General features: G+C 35.8%; 1 protein-coding gene and 1 long non-coding RNA gene across 3 annotated transcripts in view; one reads left to right on the top strand and one right to left on the bottom strand.

The window, feature by feature from the left end:
* LOC145269595 (uncharacterized) overlaps window positions 1–1,419 on the bottom strand; it is a 196,922-nt gene extending 195,503 nt beyond the window's left edge. The window contains exon 1 of one of the 2 annotated variants that reach the window (XR_013865132.1): window positions 1,312–1,419. This is a non-coding gene — a long non-coding RNA (uncharacterized LOC145269595). Of the gene's footprint in view, window positions 1–1,087; window positions 1,218–1,311 lie in introns of those variants that run through there. The other variant, XR_013865124.1, reaches the window with a different exon arrangement.
* Window positions 1,420–1,828: 409 nt separating this feature from the next.
* Window positions 1,829–24,846, top strand: part of LOC145269582 (DNA repair protein complementing XP-A cells homolog) — a 73,965-nt gene continuing 50,947 nt past the window's right edge. Inside the window, exons 1-3 of the mRNA XM_080125330.1 lie at window positions 1,829–1,969; window positions 13,448–13,673; window positions 21,131–21,246. Of these exons, the coding sequence (XP_079981456.1) occupies window positions 1,945–1,969; window positions 13,448–13,673; window positions 21,131–21,246 (367 nt within the window). The 5' untranslated portion in view covers window positions 1,829–1,944. The remainder of the gene's footprint in view (window positions 1,970–13,447; window positions 13,674–21,130; window positions 21,247–24,846) is intronic.

Here is a 24,846-nt window from a genome sequence, read left to right as displayed (position 1 = left end):
TTCATGAGTGCGGACCTGTCAGATTTTGCCGATTTTTTAGGGTTTTGGTGTAGATGCTATTTCCTATATTTACACTATAATACTGGTGCCATACGATGAAAGTGTAGTATCTGTTCTTCAGATGCTGCACTTCTATTTCTTGTTCTCTTTCAGTGGAGGAGAAATCCTTCACGACTGAGACAATTTTTATATTTGTACCTTTTCTCCACGTTAAAAAACGACCCTAGTGTCTAACTCTGTCCCGTGGGGAGGCATAGTAAATAGGTACTAATGCCATGATGTATTTATTATGTATTTTTGACTGTGAGATTTTGCCGATCTTTTAGGGTGTTGGTTTAGATGCTATTTTCAATATTTACACTATAATACTAGTGCCATGATGAATTTATTATGTATTTTTGGCTTAATTTCTCTGATTTGAACATAAAATTAAGACAAATTTGATATATTGTAAAAATTGAAAATTCTCCTGAGCGCGGACCTGTCAGATTTTGCCGATTTATTAGGGTTTTGGGTTAGATGCTGTTTCTAATATTTAAACACCTTGTGACATGATGTATATATTATGTATTTTTGACTGGATATCTATGATTTGAGCATAAAATTAAGACAAATTTGACATATTGTAAAAATTGAAAATTCTGTTCGATTTTGCCGATTTTGTAGGGTTTTGGTTTAGATGCTATTTCCAATATTTACACTATAATACTAGTGCCATAAGGTATTTATTATGTATTTTTGGCTGAACTTCTATGATTTGAGCATAAAATTAAGACAAATTTGATATATTGTAAAAATTGAAAATTCTCATGAGCGCGGACCTGTCAGATTTTGCCGATTTATTAAGGTGTTGGTTTAGATGCTATTTCCAATATTTAAACAACTTATGCTATGATGTATTTATTATGTACGTTTGGCTGAATTTCTATGATTTGAACATAAATGTAAGATAAATTTGGCATATTGGAAAAAGGTAATCTCCAAAAATACCGTTAGGGCTTACAACATGGCCGCCAGAAGAGTCACGTGATCACGTGACTCTTTTGGCGGCCATGTTGTAAGCCCTAACGGTATTTTTGGAGATTACCTGGAAAAATTGAAAAGTGACATTTTCCGGTAGCGGTTGAACTGTCATATCCATTTTTTCCCATAACTCGAGTTGCTCGAACAGAAAGGGTTTGGTGCGGTGCGGCGACTGCGGCACGCTCACGTTGCTATTCATACTGGGGCTTCTTTTGGAATTTCACTCTTTTTTTTTAACGCTTCTTAGGCTCCGTATTGACTTTAAGTTTTTCCCTGTATTTTGCTCACATTTGTTAGTAAATCCCTTGTTCTGACACCATGTTTTGTTGCGTTTCTATCATTAACAACAGGACAAGACAAATAATCGTTGACATCCAAAATGGCCGACCGACCGAGACTCGTTTATTCACGTTCGTGTCCGAGAGTTTACATTTTAAACATTTACTAAAGGGGGGTAACTCCCACCGATGCCAGTGACATAACAGGAAGGTCGGAGTTTACATCGACCGAAACGTTTTGAAAGTCACACTCAAGATGAGAAAAGTAGTTCGATGAATCCAAATAATACGAATAACCAATACTCATCTAAAAAATTAAGAAACCGCTTCAATTTAACCAAAATATTTTTTTCTTAATATCCAGGTTTACGAAAAAATTGTTCATATTTAAATATTTTCGATTTGCAGCGTCTTCGTACATGGTAGAAGTCTGCTTTTTCTTGGTATAATTCTTTAATTACTTTTATTTAAGCTTTTTTTCAGTTATTTTTTCAGAGATGTTTTCTGCTGAAATGTTTTAGTAAGAAGCGGAAACATTTCATAAAGGGAAATAACCATTTCGAAGTTATTGCAAGTGACCTCCCTTGTTTTTACCAATTAAGTAAGTACAAAAAAAAAAAAAAAAGAAAGAAAGAAATCCAACATGGCGACTCCCAATGTTTCAGCCGGTATGTAAACATACACGATTTCTATCCCTTTAGTTCTGTGTGATTGGAAACAAATCATTTAAAATATGTATGCACTTTTAACGATTCGGCTAAATATAGGATTTTGTGTTTGTATAAATAATGCAAGATTTCTTTTTTATTGTTATATTTACGCGCCTCCATTGTGTACGCTTGATTTTTCAAACCATTAACTCGGAAATTAATCGCTCGGTTGTTCGTGTTTTTGCTTACGTAACGTTGATAAACGAACATTGAAACATTATTCCTTAATTAAACTGCAAAAGCACCTGTTAAAAACTATATAAGTTCTCTAATTGAATACCCGCTTCAAAAAAGAGAACGAAAAACATAAATGTTTTTGTAAACCGCCTGTGAAAAGTTACTGACAGAATTATTACCGTCCTAAATTATAAGATGAAAAAAAGAAAATGAACGAATCTCTTAGTAAAAGAGAGTTGTCTCCCTCAGAACAATGACAAATAGTAAAACAACGCCAGTATTTTATTGGAATCAAAAGTAAAAAAAAGAAAAGCAAATAAACACTATTAAAATAAACATCCTTTTTTTTTTTTAATAAGAAAGCCTACACAAGTCTCTACATAATCGACGTCGTTTAAGGTATACGAAGAAATCACCTGTACAAAATCTAGATTTTTGAAAACTAAAAAAAAAAAATATAGTGCGTATGCACTTATGCTACCCTGCTATTTTAAAAAATAGTATTTTCAAGTTTCACGATATCTGTTTCTATTTACGTGCCTACCCACGTGGGTAGGGCAAGAAGGCACAACGAGGGTTTTTAATGTGGGGAAAATTCAGCTCCCCAGAAAGGGGTACTCTTGATAGGAATAAAATTAAAATTGTCTCGGTCATGAAGGATTCCCCATTCACTGACTGAGTACAGAAAAGCTTAGGTGCAGCATTATAACAGATACTACACTGTGATCTTAGCCCGGAGGATATTTTTTTTTTTTTATATTAAATTGTTAGATGGAAGAACAATAGTTACGAAACAGTGAAACGAAACCCCCTCCCTTCTCTGTTAAGAATGGCTCTCAAAATAATATCGTTATAATTTCAGCAAGCTAACATAAATACAAAAAAAAAATATTGTATTTGTGTAGAATACAATACTATGCTTTAGATAGGATTTTCAAGTTTAATTAAATTGTTATTGCATGTTTTGTTCATTAAATTATCAGCTGAAAATACAGAATTGTTAGTTAGTTACAATCCCTCATGTTTTTTTTTGTTTTTGTTTTTTTTTACATAGGCATCACCGGTCCTGGATATGATCTTAAACTATATCCAGTGGTGAGGCCCCAGCTTGTTGGCTTTGGGGAGTGTGGAGCCACCCTTTAATTACCATTGCTCCCAGGTCCACTCTGACCCGGAGTGGTAGTACCTGTTAAGGTCCCAACTATGGGTTAAATAGAAACCGACGTGAAAACAACAAATATATTCTATTAAAAAAATTTTTCTTCAAAATCTTTGGATTCGGCATTAAATAACCTGAAAAGGGTTGATATGCCGTAAAACAAAAATAACCAACCAACCAACCATAGGCATCACCACTCATCAAGGCCCAGAGGCCACGGATTAAAGTGTGTACAGTAGTCAATTGGACAATATATTAATCGTTAGTAATGGAAATTCGGTAAATTTGTTAAGTGGAACGGCTCAATAGGAACTTGTTTACATTGGACTTGAAGACAACCATATTGTAGTCAGCTGGAAAGCAGAAGACATTTCCACAGGCGTGCAATTCTAAGAAAGAAGCTTTGTTCATGAAATCGACGTTTAGGTTTAGGCACAGATAAAGAGTGTGGGAGTGTGGGGGGGGGGAATTATTGATAGTATTTTCAGCTAGACAAGTGTTTCTCGTGAAACTTTGGCGAGGGGGAGGTCCATAGATTGGAGCTCAGACGGGCACTTCCCATGAAAATATTGTGTATTCATGCACTTATTGATCTGTGCTGAAATAATAACGTTATTATTTAAAAAGCCATTCTTAACATAGGGAGGGGAGGGTGTTTTGTACCTATTCTGTACTTTAACCTTACAATTGAATAAAAAACACATGAAACTTTAATTAAACTTGGAAATATGATTAAAAAAATAGCGCGGATCAGTAAGTGCATTAGCACCAAATATTGATAAGGCTGAGACAAATTCGCAACATCTCTTCTGTGAGAAAGATGTTACAGGGAAGAGAAAAGGACATCCCCTACAAGGCTACAAAGTCTATTTTTAACTCTATCAAGGCAGTGTTAAGAATTGTTTTTTTTTTTTTTGTTTTTTTTTTTTTTTAACAGTAATGTTATTATTTTAGCATAGTCCGTATTCTGGACAGATACATATTTTTATTATGTAAGATCGAGCAGTACACTACGAGAAGAAAATTACATTTACAAAATGTCGGTACTTGTTTAATTTAAGCTAGACAATAAAAAAAAAATATGAACATTTTGAAAAAACACTTGTATTGTACGGATCTGTTATGGAATTAAGTTCTCATAAAAACATGTTTAACTTAATTTGATCACTTTTTTTTTTTTTTTTTTTTTTCACAGAGAAAAATCAAATTTTAATGAGAGCGATCGTATCCCGGCCATGTTGCCTATTTCGCAAATGAGGAGGGAGTGCCAAGGGAGATAACTCCATCAGCGCTCAAAGTTTGTAAAAATGGACATTATTTTAAAACATGGGCATAAATAATACCTTATTTTGTTTTGTTTTTTTCCCCCCTTATTTTACGAAGTTTCTCTGTCCTTTGTTAATCCCTTTTTCTTTTAAAGGCACCCCCTCCTCGTCTGTGAAATAAGCAACATGGCCGGGATACGACCAATCTCATTAAAATTTGATTTTCCTCTGTAAAAAAAAAAAAAGCTACTTGATAAAATTAAGTGATTTATTTTTTATGAGAACTTCATTCCATAACAGGTACGTACAATATAATTTTTTTCATTATTTTCATTTTTTAATGTCTTGATTAAACTAAACAAATAACGAATTTCCAAACTGTTTTTAACTAACTCTCATAACCTTAAACAAAATCCTAACATAAGCATTAAGTTGAAGTCCGGCAAAATTCAGTTTAACTCCGTTTAAATTTTGTCCTCAGAAAAAATACATATCTTTTAAAAAAATGAGTGCTTGTGCACTTATTGAGCTGTGCTATTTTTAAATAGTATTTTCAAGTCAAATTAATGTTTTACGATATCTTTTTTTTTGTAACTATTCTGTACTTTCACCTAACAATTTGATAAAAAAGACATCATAAAACTTTAATTTAACTTGAAAATACTTTTTTTTTTAGAATGGCTTTCTAAATAATGCTATTATTTCAGCACGGTTCAATAAGTGCATAAGTACCAACATATGTTTTTCAGACTTAGGAGGGTTTCACTCGTCTAGCTACAACCATTGCCAATAATTCCCCTCACTTTCTATCCGTGCCTAAAGCTAAATGCAAATATCATGAACAAAGTTTCTTTCCTAGAAGTGCTCGCCTGTGGAACCCTGTACCATAGGCTCGCTTTTTAGCTGACTACAGTACGGTTGTATTCAATTCCAATGGAAACAAATTCTTGTGAATCGCCACCTTGAATAATCAAGTGTTACAAATTTCCACAATTACCGATCACTATTATCTTAGTGACCACCTTAGACTCGTATTAGCTCTTACCCACAAGTGGATTTAATGCCTGATAATTGATGACTCCCTTGTAAAAGAAATCTATATATATAAAAGCGAAAATGTATGTATGTTTGTGTGTCTGCTAAAAACTTTTGACCGACAGAACAAAAATTCACAAACTTGGTATCATATTAAAGCCGCACCCTCCGGACGAAAAATAGCGAAAAATTAGCCCAAAAGGACCATCAGAAGTGCGTCAACTGATTGATTTTCTGCAGGGCAGGGGGGTCCAAAAAAAGTGACATTTTAATGTTAAACATTACATATTTTTAAATCGATTTATAACTGCCCCAAAAAATAAGGGCACCAACTCTTCTACATAAAGTATACACGGGGCCGTTTATTTTGGGTCAACTTGTATTTAAAACCCGCTGAGTCATGTCACGTGATCTTGACGTCAGCCAGCTCTAATGGCAGTCTGAATTTAAAAAAAACTTGTTATCGGTAAAAAAAAATTAACCCTTACACAAGCTAAACTATGAACTTCTACGCTATGGCAACGTTACCAAAGTTATTAGCACATTCAAAATAGTTAGATATGATAGTTAAATGAAAAATAACAAGCCAAAAATGTGAAGTAAAAAAAAAAAAATACATTTACAAAAAATATTAATGATCGAAGTTTTTACAAAAGTTTTACAGCCAGACGCCATTTTCCAGTCTTTAGAGTAAGGAAGACGAAGTGAGAGAGAGAGAGACACACACACATACACAAACGCAAACAAAGAGAGAGAGAGATGTCTAGACAGGAAACAAAATACGGCTAGGTCATCTTGTAACGTTCCTGCGATGACCTCATTTAGTGGCTATCTGTCAATCAAACCTCTTTCACTCGCTTTATAACCCTTATTTTAACACTATAGTCAATTCCTCTTACTCTTGGCCTACACAGTTAAGTGGTTGGAGTTAGTTTCACCTCCGTGTTCCGGATTCAATCCAGCCTCACGACCAAAACTATTTTTTTTTTCTTTTTACATCTTTAGACACGCGGGCAACGTTTCTTTATTTAAAAACCGTCCCCACGTGACGACGACCAGTTCTACGCATACGTCAGATGACATCATGATCTGATTTACTTTAGATAGTTGAAGAACTGACTAAATTTCATGTACGTCGCGTTAGCTCAATTGGTTAGCGCGTTGGTTCTAAACGTTTTGGGTTCGAATCGTGGTGTGAGATGTCTTCTTTTTTTTTTTTTTTTTTTTTTTTTTTGATTTTTTAAATTTAAATATTGAACCAGTGTTATTTAAGCCATTTTTCACGTAATGTACGTTTTTCTGATTTTTTTTTTTTCTTCGCTTATTCTTAGCGACATCCAAAAACACCCGGGTACCCACCGATTTTTTTGAAATTTTAATATCGAAACAGGCTTATTTAAGCCATTTTTCACATGTTTTTTTTGGGAGGGTTTTAACGTTTGTTTTTCTGTCTTCTTTTTGTTTTTTCGATTTTTACATTTAACATCGTTCGTTTGCCTTACGTTAGTTTTTTTTTTCGATGTTTTGATTCCCCCCCCCCCCCCGCTTAAGTTTTAACGTTCGTTTTTAGATTTTCTTTTTTTACTTCGATTATAACAAACAAACCTGGTCATTGACCTCATTTGCTGAATAGCTATGGCTTACGTCGTTGTAACACTCTACGACTTCCGTGCGGGCACCTGTCAATTTGGTTCTTACTTAAATAAATTCAAACATCTTTCAGTAACTCATTTTGGCTGGCCGAACAGTTCATGTTTTTTTTTCAGATTTTATTTTCAAGCTTCACCTCGGGGCTTTGGCCCCCCCCCTCCCTCCCGGTTTCTTTTTTATTTAAGAGCACACACACCTCCAAATACCTGGGCAATGCCAGGTACCCCCGCTAGTATATATATATATATATAGCAAAACTAGCTGGCCGCCCTGCATTGCCTGAGCATAAGATATGCTTAAATATGATATTTTGATTAATGCAAATTTTGTATTTATTTTTGTATTATATTGGACCCAATATATACTAATGATTTAAAACGTTTAAAAAAAAATGATTTGTGCGCCTCTACTTAGATTTGAAACCAAAACGTTTAGCTTACAAACTTTTTCCTTTGATGTTAATGTCTGAGCTATGAAGACATGTTTGCTGCAAGGCTAAAAATTAAAACATGAACCAATAGCTATTATGTTATGCATGCATATTCATAATGCTGTCATTCGACCTCCTCCTGGAAAATTCCACTTTTTTTCTATTTTCACAATTTTGGGCCAATTTTCTCCGGCTAAATCCCAAATATAAAGTTATGCATGGGTTTGAATACACTATGTATTAAGTTTCATGTCTGTAAATAAAAAACTGACAGGAGTTTTGTAGGCAAAATGTTTTTTAACAAATATATATATACGCATACATAAATATATATAGAAAGAGGTTTGTGTTTACTATAACCTTTTTATGCAAATATTATACAAGTATAAATCATGTAGACTATCTGCATGAATAAAATTACACGTAATAGTTAACTAAAGATGATCATCCCAGAAGAAAAGCAAAAAAAAACTAATAGGGAATTAATTAAAATAAATGCTTAAAAGAATATGCAAATTCGCTAGATCTTTTGCAGATGAATGCAATTCCACGACCCATATATAACAAAGTTGTTTTTTCTTCTTCTATAATATGAATCTCACCCGTCTGTTTAAATGTATGTATGTTTGTATGTCTCGCCAAAACTTTTGACAGAGGTGACAGTTCCTGACAAGATCTGTATCATTTTGAAGCTCAACGTTTCAGACAACAAATATCGAAAAATTGGCCAAAAACATTAATTCCTTCATCCTAACCTCAATCGTTTTGTACAAGAAGCGGTTGATTTCTTTTTTTTTTTCCGACATTTTAGCAAGTCATTATCACCATTGGATTGACTTTGGTTAATTTGAATGCTTTTGACTTCCGGTCGTGGCACAGATATCGGCTAAGACATCAGATTTTCTTTCACTTTCTTTTCCGCGCTCGGTACACGGGTTCGAACCTGCCTACTACCACTTATTTTTAACACCTCTCTTCACCCTGACTGCCTACTGTTGCTTTGATTCCCTCCCTGCGATACTACCATTTTTTTTTTTTTTTTAACACCTTTCTTCACATTCACAGGTTCGAGCCTGGCCGCCTATCACCACTTTTTTTTTTTTTTTGCGCAACACACACCTCCAAACACTTGGACAATGCCGGGCATTCAGGCTAGTTTTAAATAAATAGAAAAGAGGGTTTTTAATATGGATATCAATACGTTATAGGAGTATAGATAGTTCCCATACTAAAAGTGCTGTCCATTAATTCCCTTGTAGTAAAGGTTTGATGCAAATGATAAATATCTGATTTCATCATTTAAGTGGCCTCTATTTCTCTGCTGAAATTTTATTTTAAAACTGAATAAAATTACATTATTGAATCACGGTTGTAAACACCTCAATAATGTAGAATGGACCCAAGCAAACGAAACAACATACAAACATGTTTTAGCAGAATTAGACATTAAACATCACACAAATATGACTTTCACGTGAAATTATTTGATTCTTTTTTGGAATTACATTTATTTTAGAAAAACAAAAATACAGAAAATACAAACAATGATGTACATACTCGTCAGAGAAATAAAAAATGTTGTATTCCCTCACCAAAAAAACATCAATTGATCAAGTAGTTTTTTTGTTTTTTAAATAAAAATCATCAAATTTTATAAAAAAGCGAGGAGAGGGCCGGTAGCAGACATATTGTTTTAGAATGTGTTAACATTCACAGTTGGACAACTCCATTCGACTACTGATGCTATTTTATTATTTTACTATTCGTCGATAATAAAAATAAAAACTTGATCAATTTATGTGATTTTTGGAATATGACATCTTTGTTCTGTGACAAGTGCATACATAAGAAAGATCTTTTTTGTGCTTTTAGTTCGAAGTCTAATTGTAAATATATTCCAATTATTTTGATTACTATCGATTAGTGTCACATGATTTTGGTTGGACTATCTTGACAATGTTGGCTTCCAAAGAGGTCTCATATTTTATCGACTAATTTTGTCTATTTTGGACAGCAGTTAGGAGTTTCCTCGTAAGCTTCTTTTCATATATTTTTTTAGTGGCGTAGGGGGAGTTTCAACAATTGATCAGTTTCCCCTACTCTTTATCTGTGCCTAAATCACAACGCGGATTCCATGAACAAAGCTTCTTTCTTAGAACTGCACGCCTGTGGAACTCTGTTCCGTCTGCCTGCTTCCCACCGGACTACGACTTGGATGTGTTCAAGTCCAACGTTAACAAATTCCTAATGAACCGCCCCCTTAAGTAAACACTTCATCAAATCTCCACACTAACGTAATGTACTTGCAATAACCCTTATCCCTGAGTGGCTTCCGGGCCTTGATAAGTGGTGATCACCGTGGAAAAAAAAAGAAAAAAGTCAATACAAGCAATATTTTCTATTGGATAGGTTTTACTAATTAAGGCATGGCAAATGCATAAGATACGACAACAATTTGTGTGATATTTGGGCAAGCTGAGATTATGATGTCAAGCACAACCAGCAACACATTTTTATGCAAACGGACTGGCATGCTGATGTTTTTGTTTTGTTTTCCAAAAATCTTTCCAAAATAAAAACAAGTTTATTTTCTTTTTCAGACTAACAGGTTGAGATTTGGGGAATTAAATAATTTGTTGACCTTTACTTTTCATTGTTATTTCTTTTATTTTGTTAAACATTTACTATAAAAAAAAATACAAAAAAATTAACCATAGCTGGAGCTACAAGGACTTAATCTCCTTAAAACTTCAAATGTATCTTTTGTGGTGTTAGTGTTTGAATAATTGATGAGGAAGACATGGTAACAATTTAATAAATATGTATTAACAAAATACATAAAGATAATTGAGCAATGTCTTTGCTCACTGCTGGATGACCATACTCTCCGCGTGTCTGTCTCTGACTCCTTTTGTAAAACAGTTCTTGTTACCCGGAAGTGACATCATGGAATAGTTCGTTATTCTAAGTAGTAGGGGTGCATCCCAAACGATATGATTTTTTTAATTATTTTTTTTATGAAATCTGAATCCTATATAGATGAAATTTTCTTGGAAAAACCGTGGAAGTGATCCAAAACCTTTAAGTGCCCTTCTAACCTGAGAACTATGAAGGTCTAACCTTCTTTAAAACTTAAATATATACTATTTTAATGAAATTTCTATCATATGTATAAAACTCTCTGAGGAAGACAATGGAAGTGGTCCTAAATCTCTGTTACTCTTTAAGTGCAAGATATTTACATGTCCACGCTAAAGTGGCCCATAGGAACAGAACCTCTTTTAAGTTTCAAATCCATATATTCAATTTTAATAAAATTTAAATAATATGCCTTAGACACTAGAGAGTGTTTTCCAACATTTTAGCTTCTTTGGTGTGAAACAGGGAGGATGAATATTTTTTATATCCGTAACATGGTTTTATGAGCATATAACAAGTACATAGAATTCCTCATTCAACAAAATGCAATATTGAGTCTTCTTGCAAGTATCTTATACAATTAACCCAAACTCTTGGTTATTAGTTGAACAATTTTGCTGACTGACCTCTTCTCATAAATATCAAAAAAAAAAAATTATATGATGTCTTATATTTTCATTCTATGATGATCTTCAATATAGAAAAATTTATTACCTATAGACACATCACCGGCATTCTTTCTACACAAATTTAAAGACATTAACAACCATCTATATTTGACACTAGGGGAGGTCAGCTGTCATTAAGCATTTATCATTATAGCTTGACAATAACAAGAAAAAAATAAACAGCTATAATTGATGAAGGACTGATTTGGTCGAAATATTTGAATTTTTTCTTTTATTGAATTCTTATTTATCATTATTTTTATGGCACGTGCTTGTTTGAGCTCCAATCTATTGTCCCCCTTGCCTGACTTTCATGAAAACCGCTTGTCTAGCTGAAACCACTGTCAATAATTTCCCCCACTCTGTGTCTGTGCCTAAACCTAAACGTAGATTCGATGAATAAAGCTTCTTTCTCAGAATTATATGCCTGTGGAACTCTCCTTCACTTCACTGCTTTCCAACTGACTACAATATGATTGTCTTCAAGTCCAACATGAACAAGTTCTTGATGAGTCGTCCCCCTTAAGTAATCAAATTTACCAAATTTCCACTACTAACGATTACTAATTTATTGTCCCATTGACTACTGTACACTCTTTAACCCTTATCCTCGAGTGGCATCCGGGTCTTGATAAGTGGTGACTCCTTTGTAAAAAAAAAAAAACAAAAAAAAAAAAAAACTTTGAGCATTGAATTCGTTTTCAAATATTTCTTTTATTTTTTATATTCGTTTAACTTGCGGTTTCTACATTATAACTATCAAGCAGACATAGATTGGCAATCAAATGCCAACTTGTATTTTTCACTTAGAAGCAAAGTATAGTATCTATTCTGAGACAAAACTTCATCTCTTCTGGCCTCGGTCATTGAAGGAGGATTTCCTCTGGACTGAAATAATTTTATATTTTTTATCTTCTGATCCAAAGTGAGATTTTTGGGGAAGATGATTTTTCTCTACATTAAGAAATGACCCTGTGTCTTACCTTTCTCTCATGGGGAGGTAATTCAATAGAAAGCTTAATTTATTTGATCCCTAAAACAAGCCTGTAACATATATATGATACAACTGTAGCATATTTTATGATTTCTGCCAATGCTTTTTTTTTTTTTTTTACAAGGAGGTCACCACTTATCAAGGCCCGGAAGCCACTCAGAGATAAGGGTTATTGCATGTACAGTACGTTGTACATTAGTGTTGAGATTTCATAAAGCGTCTACTTAAGGGGGCGACCCATCAGGAACTTGTTTACGTTGGACTTGAAGACATCCAAGTTGTAGTCACGTGGGAAGCAGGCAGACGGAACAGAGTTCCACTGGCGTGCTGTTCTAAGAAAGAAGCTGTGTTCATGGAATCTACGTTTTAATTTAGGCACAGATAGAGAGTGGGGAAAATTTTTGACAGTGGCTTCAGCTAGACGGGTGTTTTTTGCAAAAGATTGGCGAGGGTGGACCAGAGATTGGAGCTCAGACAAGCACTTGCCATGGAAATAACTGTAAAACAAAGACAGGCATGCAGCATCTCTTCTGTGGGAGAGAGATTGCAGGGAAGAGAAAAGGGCATCCCCCACTAAGCCACAAAGTCTATTTTGTACTCTGTCAAGGCAGGATAGGCTGTTTTTAGCAGCTCCTGCCCAGATATGGCAGCAGTATTCCATCCTTGGACGTACTTGGCTTTTATATAGATAGAGAATTGCATCAGTAGTGAGATATCTTCTGGAGCGGTAGAAGGAACCCATCATCTTTCCAGCGACTAGTACAAGAAGGTCTTGGAAATGGGGTTGCTTGTATGGCTGGGAACTATATTATATCAGGTGAGAAGACAAACAGATGAACCGAATATAACTTTGTTTTTTTTATTGTTTTTTGTTTGTTTGATGCCATATCAATCTTATTGTGTTATTTAATGCCGAATCCAGAAATTTTGGAAAAAGTTTTTATGCTCCAAGTTCTTTATATATTCAAATATTTATTCATGATGTTGTGCTTGGCCGTTTTGTTTTACAGCGTATTGATCCCTTTTCAGATTATTAAACGCTGAATCCAGTAATTTTTGAAAATGTTTTTATGCTCTTCATATCCAAAAATAAAGTCGTGCTTACTTTTAAATTCCAAATCTGTAAAACTATTTTCCAGAGCTTGTTTCTGAAAATCAAGACATTCCAGACGAGGAAGTTGTTTTAGCTGATGATTTTGAAGACGACCTCCCTCCCGAAAAAAAGATATCTTCCTCTGAAAATGGTGCGCAGCTTCCGCGGAAAGAACTATCAGCTTCCCAGAAAGCTCATATTGAGAGGAATCGGCAAAAAGCTTTGCTTCTCAGACAGTCTCGACTGACGGCAAAGTCATTTCAAACAAAAGAGTGAGTATCCAACTTCATCATGTAAAAGTTATGAAAAATATTAATTCAAGTTCTTTGTTCATTCTATCGACCATTTTTACATAAAATAATATTCTTGAATCAGTCGTTAAATGTTAGGCAGTGTTGAGTCTGATCAGTAGTAAATGGGTGACCGTTTGGGAATACTAGGTGCTGTATGTGCTTTCCTCGGCATTATTTCTGGCGTCTTACACTTGTCCTTGTAACTGGGTTAGAGCTGTGTTGATTCAGAAGAGGTGTGGTTGAGTATTGTGCAACCCTTGCTTCCTAATTATGTGAACATAGCAACCAATTACAGCCTATAGGATGTTAACTGTGATGAAAAGGGTTCGGGAGCAGGTAGATGTTTACGTGAACAATATCAGATGGTTGGTTGAACTGGCTGGTTTTGAGGGAGTCAGACTAGAAAAACTTGCCAAACTGGTTTTCACATGGGGTTTCCTGATGCTATTGCCATCGAACTCCAGCAGGCACCAAAAATTGAGACCCTAACCATGGGAGACCTAATAGCAAGAGCAAGGGTGTTGATGTCAACCAAGGACCATCACGTGATTGCATCCCTGTGTTAATCCAATTGTAAATCTGTTGTTCCTACCGGGAATAGCCCTGGCACAGGAGTAAACTGCTACATGTGCGGCCACAGGGGTCACATAGCAAGATATTGCCGAAGACATAGAACCTATTGCTATCGATGCAGGCTCAGGACTGTTCAGGAAATAAACAAGGGTACGAGGCATCAGTGTCAGCCTACTCCCTCACTAAGATGTAAATGCAGCGCTCCAAGAGATTGTTATTGACGTTGATGGAATGTGGTGTTTGATATTAATTGACACAGGATGCTCACATACAATAATAGATGCGAATTAATGTTGATCCTGGAAGACAGCAAAAGTGGACGTCCTGACTATAGAAAGTTCGTCTCGTGTCACCATTTCAACAAACAGCAGTTACTATGTTAGGATCGATGCTCTGGTGGTGTGTAGTAAATCACTGGGATTTGATCTGTTATTAGAGATCGATGTGAGAAAAATCATTGGGAGGTATCACTCTTGTGCCTACGGGTGCAAACTGAATTGGAGTCTGGGGAAGTCTCGACGTGTGCCGCTAATTTCCATCAGTGAACTGGACTTTACTGCTATCATGTTTGACCATCAGAAACGAGCATGAATCACATGGAAATGGACAGATGACCATCCATCTAAAAGACTGCATAATGGAGTGCCAGAATATAAAGTGGCTGCAGAATTTCAGCAAGATTATTATCAAGAACTCTGGGCATGGATGGACAGGGGTTGGCTTGTGCCATACCCGGAAGAAAGACTTGAACCTTCCAAGGGATTAATTCCGTTGATGGCTGTGACTCAGCGGAATAAGGTAAAGGTGCAGCCAGTGATGGACTACAGCGAACTTAACAATCATGTAGATACATTCTCAGCGAATGCAGATGTTTGCTCTGTCCAGATGCGTGAATGGCGCCAAAAAGGGGCAAACGTGTCACTGCTTGACCTTCGGAAAGCATATCTCCAAGTACGAGTTCACGATATTTTGTTGCAATACCCTTTAAATTTTTATGTAAAGTTTCCAGCCGCTATGTTGTTGAACCCTGTTGCTAACAGCTTTCTATGTGTGTCCCATTACTTAGACATTTGCTTCCTTCAATATGATTAGCTTGGATGTAGCATCGTCTAAGATGTTTAGACAAAAATTAAAATGATGATATGGGTTTGAGGATTCTGAACTATGTGGCCGGCAGAGCAATCACCTTTCACACTGATGATTTTCGGTAAAAATGATGGAACACATGTGTCTGTGAATAAGAATTTAATAATATTTATCACATTATTTATTCATTTATTTTTTTATTTACACATAGGAGTCACCCCTTATCAAGGCCCGGAGGCCACTCGAGGATAAGGGTTATTGAGTGTATAGTAATCAATGGGAAAATATCGTAGTAATCGTTAGTAATTAAAATTTGGTAAATAATATTACTTAAGGGGGCGGTTCATCTAGAATTTGTTTATGTTGGACTTGAAGACAACCAAGTTGTAGTCAGCTGGGAAACAGGCAAATGGAAGAGAGTTCCACAGGCATGCAGTTCTAGGATATATATATATATAAATGGTAAGTATTGGCTTTTAAAATTGGTTTAGAATTTAGGATTTACATTGCTATATACTGGTTGATGCCTCTTTTGATAGTGATCTCTCTATATAAATAAAATGAACTCATTTTTTCCCGTGGGATTTTGACCTTAATAGGATTAAAAATCAAGATATTTCATGCAAATACATTATGCACAAATGGCAGAACAATATCTGAGGTTTGTTATAGGCTTATTAGTTCTCAAATTCCTCGATAATCTTAGATGTCTATACTTTTTCTGCTGAGAAGTCACGGCCAAAATCGGTTAAGATCAATGGAAGTGGTAAAATATTTTCTCTCTTAAAAATTCCTCCTCCCCCTGCCACCACTTAACACCGTTTGGAGATCGTTCACAAGGAACAGTTGAGAAGAGAACACCGGTTTGGCTTCGTAGTTCTATCATGTTAAGTTATTTAAAATAACAAAACTAAGCTGCAGTGCTCTGTTGCGTAGTGGTTAGGGTGCTGGACAATTCACATTATATTTTCACGTTCGCGCCGACCTACCATAGTGTTTTTTTTTTTTTTTTCCTAAACAACTGGAATGGACTTTTCTTGGTGGCCGAACTGTTAACGTTGCAGATGTTTTTTTTGTTTTTTTTCACACTTTATTTTCCTACTTTTACTTACCTATCATAACATTTTTTAAAACTCCCCCCCCCGTCCCGGAAACAAACACTCGGGCAACGCCGGGTACCCCCGCTAGTTTATAATAATTGACTAATGTACCTGTGGTAACAGTGTAATTGCAAGCCGGTTGAGAGAAAACAGCCATTTTGTGCGCAAGAATTGTGAGACAACCAGAACACATGCAAACTCATATTATCACCACTTATCAAGCCCGAAGGCCACTCAAGGATAAGGGTTAAAGAGTGAATGATAATGATAGAACAGAAACAGGTTCAGAATGTCTCTTCTATGAAGAAAATATGTGCGGATGGCGAATTGATGGAGATTGAGGTTGTTCAGAAATGTTATCTTGGTGATACCATTTGAGCATTGGTTGGAACAGGTGCTTGTGTTATAGCTAGAATTAGGAATGGGTGAATTACTAACGAGCAGAGTATTACCATGTTTACGCAGTGTTATGAGGTATGGAAGTGGAACCTGGCCAGTGAGGGTTGAGGATATGTATGAATGAAAATAATATGTGGAGTGTGTAATGCAATCCTTAAAAACAGATCGAATGAGATCAGTGGAAGATTAAATCTGGAGAGTATAGGGAGATGTGTGCAGAATAGGAAACTTCAATTATTCTATTGTTGGTATCATAAAGGGATACCATTGTATGATCGTCTAAATGTTGCTGTCTATTTGTGATATATTCATATCTAATTGTTCATATGCAGTTGTGTGTGTGTGTGTGTGTGTGTGTGTGTGTGTGGTACACGTACTTTGGACATACCTTAACTACATGCGACGTTGATCTTGTCCACCTGGAATTCATCTTGTTCTTGGAGGGGAGACTAAAAATGGTTTTATATAATTTTTATTAACCTTCCAGGCGTCGATCGCAGAAGAATGGAAAGTGAATGTCTCTGCTTGCGTGGGTACTTAAAGGTCTTATTTTCACACATGTCAGCACCCACCCCCAGTGAAGGGGAAGGGACGACCTGTTAAGCTGTCTGCTCTTCTTTACGTCCGAAACCCAAGTCACAGACTCTAGCTAACCTGACCACGTGACTCACACGCAGATCTGATCAGCTGACCCTCACTTCCGGTAAAACCGGTCTACAATATGATTTACCATATTTCTTTTTTATGTTCGACTTTTTTTTATTACATTTTCACCCCAAACAAGGCAAATTGCCACTTTGGTGTAGGGGGCTACTATCAGGGGCAACAACTACTGGGGTACTATGTAGGGATTTGGGCAGCAAGATATCGGTTCACGTTACACTTGAACATCTGCACGTCAGTACTGTTGGGGAAGCAGGGACCCGGAATGGAATTCCAAAGTCTGGCAGTTCTTGGAAAGAAACTATTGGAGTAGAAAGATCTTTTACATCTAGGGATCTCTACAGTGTGGGGGTGAGATTTAGCAGCCTGTCGGGTTTGTCGGGGGTGCTCACGTCGTGGGGGCACAAGTGCTTGCAGTTCATCAGAGCATTCACCACTAAAATACTTGTAGAACAGGCAGAGGGATGCAACGTTTCGTCGATGGGGCAGAGGCTGAAGCTTAGATGCCAGTTCAGGGCCTATCAGATTTACGACTCTCTTTTGAACCTTGTCTAGGAGCGAGAGACTAGTAGCAGATGCACCAGCCCAGATGTGACAGCAATATTCCATACATGGGCGAATGGTGGCCTTATAGAGGTACAGGATACTTTTGGGTGTTAGTAGTTGTCTAGCACAGTAGAGAGAGCCCACCTTTCTTGCAGTGGCCCTGGCAATGCTTTCGATGTAATTGTTCCAACTCATGTTTCCTGTAAATGTTAGGCCAAGGAGTTTGAAAGATGTGCTCTCAGATAAAGAGTCGTTGGCCATTGCTATAGGTGGTAGAGAGGGTTTCTTGTAATTATTAAATGAAACTAGTTTAGTCTTGGCGGCATTGAACGTGACCATCCATTTTTGTCCCCATTCTACTACAGATTGGAGGTCTTCGTCTAGTGTTTCTGCCATTTCTTTAGAAATGTGTTCATTCGTCTTCCTGTTGTGCCTGTTATAGAGTGTAGTGTCATCAGCATATATACTCATCTCAAAGGCAATTTTGTCGGGGAGGTCATTTATTAATATCAGGAACAATAGAGGTCCAAGGTTAGACGCCTGGGGCACTCCTGCATTTATATCATATTGTTTAGATGTACGACCGTCGAGGAAAACCTGGATTTTTCTCTTATCTAAGAAAGATTTAATTATGTTAAGTATTCTACCAGTGATACCGTATTATCTAACTTTCCTGAGTAGACCCCCATGCCATACCCTGTCAAAAGCCTTAGATATATCTAGAGCTACCACTCTGCCCTCCCCCGCTTTGTCTAGTGAATGGTATATACGTTCAGAGATTAGTAAGGATGTCTGCTGTGGAACGGGCTTGTCTAAATCCATATTGTTTGTCAGTCAGAAGTTTAGCATCTGTAAGGTGATGGACTTGAGCATGGTTAATTAAGGTCTCAAATATTTTAGCAAAAAGTGGGAGGAGGCTAATGGGGCGATAATTTAATGGGTCAGTTCTTTCGCCAGAATTCTTGAATACTGGTATAACAGAAGCAGTTTTCCAACAGCCCAGAAAGCAAGCTTATTTAAGGTATTTGTTGTAGAGTTTGGAGAGAACTGGAGCTACTTTGGCTGAGCATTTTTTTAATAGCACAGCTGGGATGAGATCAGGTCCACATGCTTTTGAAGTGTCAAGGTTTTTTATGATAGCATGCACCTGAGCAGGGGTGATTTTCAGATCGTCTAGCGTGACGTCTGTCCGCATAGGAAAGTCAGGTAGGGGATGGTTGGAAGGGTCCAGTGTGGAGTTTGAGGCAAACCGACTGGTAAGCATGTTAGCCTTCTCGGTTGCTGAGGAGACAACCTCATGATTGTTGGTTAGTGGTGGAATTGTTAATTGCCCATTATTTACTACACTGTTGTAGATTTTCCAGAAGTCTCAAGTTCCTAGTTTTTGTGCTTCGATGCGTTTTTTAGTGGTTTCAGTAAATTCTCTCTTAGCTGTTGCTATTTCTTTCTTAACGTTATTTTTCCTAACACAATGTTCTAGCTATGTTGGAAAATAAATTGGTGTTCTTGGGTTTGGAGATAGCAGACCCAGTTCACAGGGGAAAGCCAATGAAAACATAGGAGTAAGTGATAAATATGGGCTTGAGAGAAAGAGGGATAAATAAAAACCGAACCAGAGATAGGTTAGCTTGAAATCAATTTCTATAAGTGGTCCAACACATGGCAACATCGAAAATGGAGGTTAAACCGAATATAGTGATAGTGATGTTGATTACCGGTTATATTCAATTATCTATAAGAAAGAGAGAACCTTTGCATTAAGTACATACAAAAAAAAATGATTTTGAGTGAGTTTTTTTTGTATAGGGGCTGGTAATTATAATTTAATAATTAAATATTCTATATTCATAGATAAGCCCTTATTTTGTCCTTCAAAGACTCATCAGTGTGTCTATAGAACTGATCTCATCAAACTACTCAAATCCATAGAAATTTGTAAATTTTAATAAGTACAATATATCATGCCCCTTAGACATTTTGGATCTAGAAAGTTTCAAGGACCCCATAAAATAATATAAATATTTGAATATAAAAGAATTATTCTCCTTTAAAAGAAAAAAATGTATATATTTGTTGGAAGTATAATAATTTAAATATAAATTGAATAAGCTTAGAGAATGAATTGATTTTAAAACGAAAATTTAGAATGATAAGGCCACCTTATCTGCATTTGTTTATGAAAATATTTTGTAAATAAAAAAACAGCACCCTACATTAAAAAATTAAATATTTAATATATCTCCCACCTAAAAAAAAAAAAAAAAAAGAAATCGCTCCATATATTAAAAAATGTTTTTTGTGAAACAAAACCATGCAATTCAATTTTCTGTTTGTTTACCGATGACATGTGCTCTGAAAATCAGTGTTGATCAAGAGACGTCTCTTCTTTTTTGCTTATTTTTTTGGGTGCTTAAAACCTAATTAATCCGTCATTACAAATCAATACAAAAAAAAAACATGTATATTCAGTAAGTCTATTGTATTTTTGCATAGGTGACAGAAAATGCCAGGAAAATATTTGATGTATTGCATCCATGCAATTATGGATCTGGGCAAAACCAGATGTTTAATCCGATTAATGAATGATGACATCAACCCTATATTCTGGTCGAAGAGTCGGGGTCATGAAACAATGAGAGAATATATTTCAACTGGGTTGGAATTGCTAAAAGTGCAAAGCAATAAAACAATCCAAATGTTGATTTAAAATAATGTCAAAATAAGCAAACAAGTTAAATTCCAATGTAAAGTATTTCAATATAAGACATAAACAAAGGCATGAGTCAAACAGACTCAGAGAGAAAGCGATACTTCTACTGTTGCACAAACTGACTAACTGCATCACCAACCCATATCCTAACCCAAACTTTCTCTTGTCATGCTATCACTGTAATGTAAATAAAACCTGATGTTGATTTGACAAGTGTCTGTTTTCAAGAACCATGGCTATCAGCATGTATATACTGTTGGCATGCATTTTGGTAAAAGTGCAACTAAAAAATTATATAGACCAATTATATTACAGTATTTCTTTTTTTCTTTTTTTTTTTTCCATATTAATTTTTGCAGAGTAAACAAAACTTTGATGAAGACTCCTGCCAAAGAGATTGATACGGGAGCAGGATTCTTTCTGGACGAAGAAGAAGAGTTCAAGTTAAATAGTCAAGAAGTGAAGTATGCTGAAGGTAATCGATACTTCTCCAAAGATACGAAACAATTGATTTATTTATTCAATTGATTAATTGACTTGAAATATTTTTATTTAAGGCAAATAATATTCACAGCATCTTAACTGGCTGTATCTATCTGAATAGTAACCAAGGGATAACTCTTCAAAGCTCCCAAATTGTCATATGCAAAATAGTTGGAGGGAACTTTGTTGATAGGTTTGGAAAATAGAGAACGTAGGGTAGTCATTATCATCGTCATAACATTTGTTTTTATATGATCCCGGAAAGGGGTATATATCGTTTAAAGTAGCTGAGCTGTCTTGTTTTAGTTTGAGTAATAAATCTGGTATGGAACGAGTATCATAATAGGAGTGCGTGTTCTTTGTGTGAGGCTTATCTACCTTTCAATGCCTTATAAAAACATCTCTACCTTTTATGGCTTGACCAGCCTACTACAATATTGCAGGAGGAAAGACCCGGGTGTACTTATCTTTATTAAATCAGTTTTACATGACACACGTTTGATGGCTTGAGGAAATTCACTTTTAAACACACCTATCTGTGGATAGGCCCTGACCTGCCCTTCTTTTACTCATGTCCATTTCTAAACCTATTGTTTCAATTGTTCTTCATATACTAACCATAAGAACTCTCATCTATTCTTTCAATGTGGCCATACCCTCAAAGTCAACTCTTCTACAAACATCTCTCTGTACTGTCCAGATTTGATATTTCTCTGAGGTCATCAGATCTAAACCTGTCTTAAAAACTTGCATTACACATCCATTTTATTATTTCTCTTCATGCAACGCATGTCTTCAACCCTTGCTGCCCAGGTTTAACTTCTGCATATCATCATACTGTGTATGCACGCTTGAGAGAATCTTCCCTTGATCGACAGTTAAAAACTATTAGTTCCTGGTTAAAAAAGGTTTAAGGAGTGCAGACTTAAACTATGTTTGTTTAAACAAGTCTGTAAGAAAATAAGAAGACCCGGCATTGGTTGGGATCAAATGAGGAAAATTACTCTGGATTTTTCGTTGTTATCATAAAATAATCTGATGGGGTTAAATCGCATGGACAAGGTGGCCAGTTGACAAGTCCATTTTGTAAAATTATTTGTTCATCAAATGTTTCTCGCAGTAAATTGATTGTATCCTGTGCTATGTGTCATGTGGCACTGTCCTACTGAAACCATGTGATGAATTACCAAACTGAACTAAACCGATAGTTGCCAAATCCATAATTTAAGAAATTGAAGTTTTCAATTAATAGTTTTTCAACTCTAAAAATATGGTTTGAATCTTTTTTTTAATTGGAAGTCATCACTTATCAAGACCCGAAGGCCGCTTGATAAAAATTAATGAATGTAAGCTGGTAGTGTAGTAATCGCTAACGGTGTAAATTGGGTAGAATTTGATTCTTTATAGGAGACAGCTTAACAAGAATTTGTTTACATTGGATTTGGATACTACTAGGTTGTGTTCAATCTGGAAGCATGCCGGCAGAACAGTGTTGAAAAGGCGAACAGTTCTGGAAAAAAACTTTGTTCATGGAATCTGCATTTAGATTTAAGTAGAGAGAGTGAGGGAAATCATATATAGTGTTTGTAGCTGGTCCTGTGTTTTGTGAAAGTTTGGCAAGTGGGGGACCATAGATTGGAGTTCAGTTGAGCGCTTTCAATGAAAATAGTGTTAAAGCAGAGACAGGCTTGCAATGTCTTTTCTGTGGGAATAAGGTTGCAGGCAAGAGAAAGGGGCATCGCCTACTAGGTTTTGAAATCTATCAAGACAGGATAGGACATGACGAGCAGCTCCTGTCCAATGTGGCAACAGTACTCCATTTTAGGGCAAACCTTGCTATTATACAGATAGAGGATTATATTGACAATGAGATAGTTACTGGAACAGTAGATCCAAGCATTTTTTCAGCAATCTTGGCAACAGATTTGATGTATGTGTTCCATTTCGGATCAGGAATGAAGGTCAGTGCCAGAAGCTTGTCAAGACATGAGGCTTCTCCAAAACGAGAGCCACTTTTTTCAATTGGCCATGATTGGGATCTGAGCGATTATGATGAAAGGACGTATTTGAAGCTTTAAGAGTGTTCTATCCAGATCAATCAGTTACAACTGATGTAAGTGAAATCTTAATGTAAACTTTGTTAATTGCATGAGACCTTAGGTGTTTTTGTTTTTTTTTTACATAAAGAGCAATACTTTCAAAGCTAGTGACTGTTAGCGATTTCACTGGCCTTCGTGCTGTCATAATCGACAGGGGAAGTAATTCTAAAATAAAATATTTAAAGTTGTCTCCCCTTAGATCTCTCAACGGAGGTAATTCTTGCATAAAATACGAAGTTGCTTCCCTTAGAATTTTCAATTTGTTGTAAGATGACTGTTTTAACGTTTTGATTAATTAACCGTTGTTTGGAAATTAATATGAATAGTGGCAACGTAGCTAGGTTCGGAGGTAAGTAGTAACAACGATTTTCTTATATAGTTATTTTAAAAAATTGTTTTATTACATTACCTTTTTGTTGGCTTATTATGTTTCTGAATAATAGAAGTATGCAACATTTAAAAATTAACTCAATATGGTGACCAATAATATCCTCAGTCAACCTCCAACCTCAAGGATCTGTAGCATAATAGACATAAGTGGTATGTAATAATCTATCTATTATATAAAGGAACATCGTCTGTGTGTGTATGTGTGTTTGTTCCCTATGGACTCAGAAACTGCTGAGCCGACTTTTTTGAAATTTCATGTGCCTGGGAGAATTCTTACATAGGTTTTGTATCGGAATGTGTCTGATATGTATAATCGATAATCGAAAAAATTGATTGAAGAAGGAAGTTTGATTTTGATCGAAGTTAACACTTTTATAGAACTTTACATCACAAGTGCACTTAAGAAGTTTTATCACAGCACAAGCAGAAAGGCCCAGCCGATAAAATCAACTGTAAGTTTGTTTATAAGATAAATGTTTCTTTTTTGAGCACAGTTGAATCATAATACTTGACTTTTGTATGTTTGATTCATTTAATAAGACAGGGGCCTTGCGAAATGAATGTTTCTGTTTAGAGTACAACTGAACCATGATATTGACTTTTGCATTTTAAACTTGAAATGGAGCCATTATTTACAGATAATTTTATAAAATCAACAGTAGATACTCTACAATGCAATGTAAACTGCAATGTATTGCGAACGAAGTTACTGCAGGGAAGCAGTTGCAGCTTCTACCTGATACATTGCTGAGGGGGGGGGGCAACTTGAGCAGGCAATCAATGGATTTGATTTTAAAAAATGGGCGATTTCACCGATTTCAATGACAATAAAAGTATGCCAAGGTGGAAAGTTTGTTGATCTTCATTCAGTCCCAAATAACGTCGGGTCTCCCTGCTAGTCAGATATTAGTGAAAATTTTCTTGGGATTAAAGGTTCAGTTTTGCTGCATGCAATGGTAAGAATACAATTACAAATAAATTAAGTCTTTTACTCGGTCATGGCTAAAAGAATGAGAGCTATTTCCATAGATTAAAATGTTTTTAGTTAACTAATGTACTTCGTAACTTCTGGTGTGGCTGCTACCGGAAGTTGTGAGAAGTCA

The sequence above is a fragment of the Euprymna scolopes genome, chromosome 4 (genome assembly GCF_053919585.1).
Source record: "Euprymna scolopes isolate OS-2025 chromosome 4, ASM5391958v1, whole genome shotgun sequence".
In the NCBI taxonomy this organism is placed as follows: domain Eukaryota; kingdom Metazoa; phylum Mollusca; class Cephalopoda; order Sepiida; family Sepiolidae; genus Euprymna; species Euprymna scolopes.
Note: the sequence above shows the minus strand (reverse complement) of the source record. Positions and strands in the feature narration are given on the sequence as shown.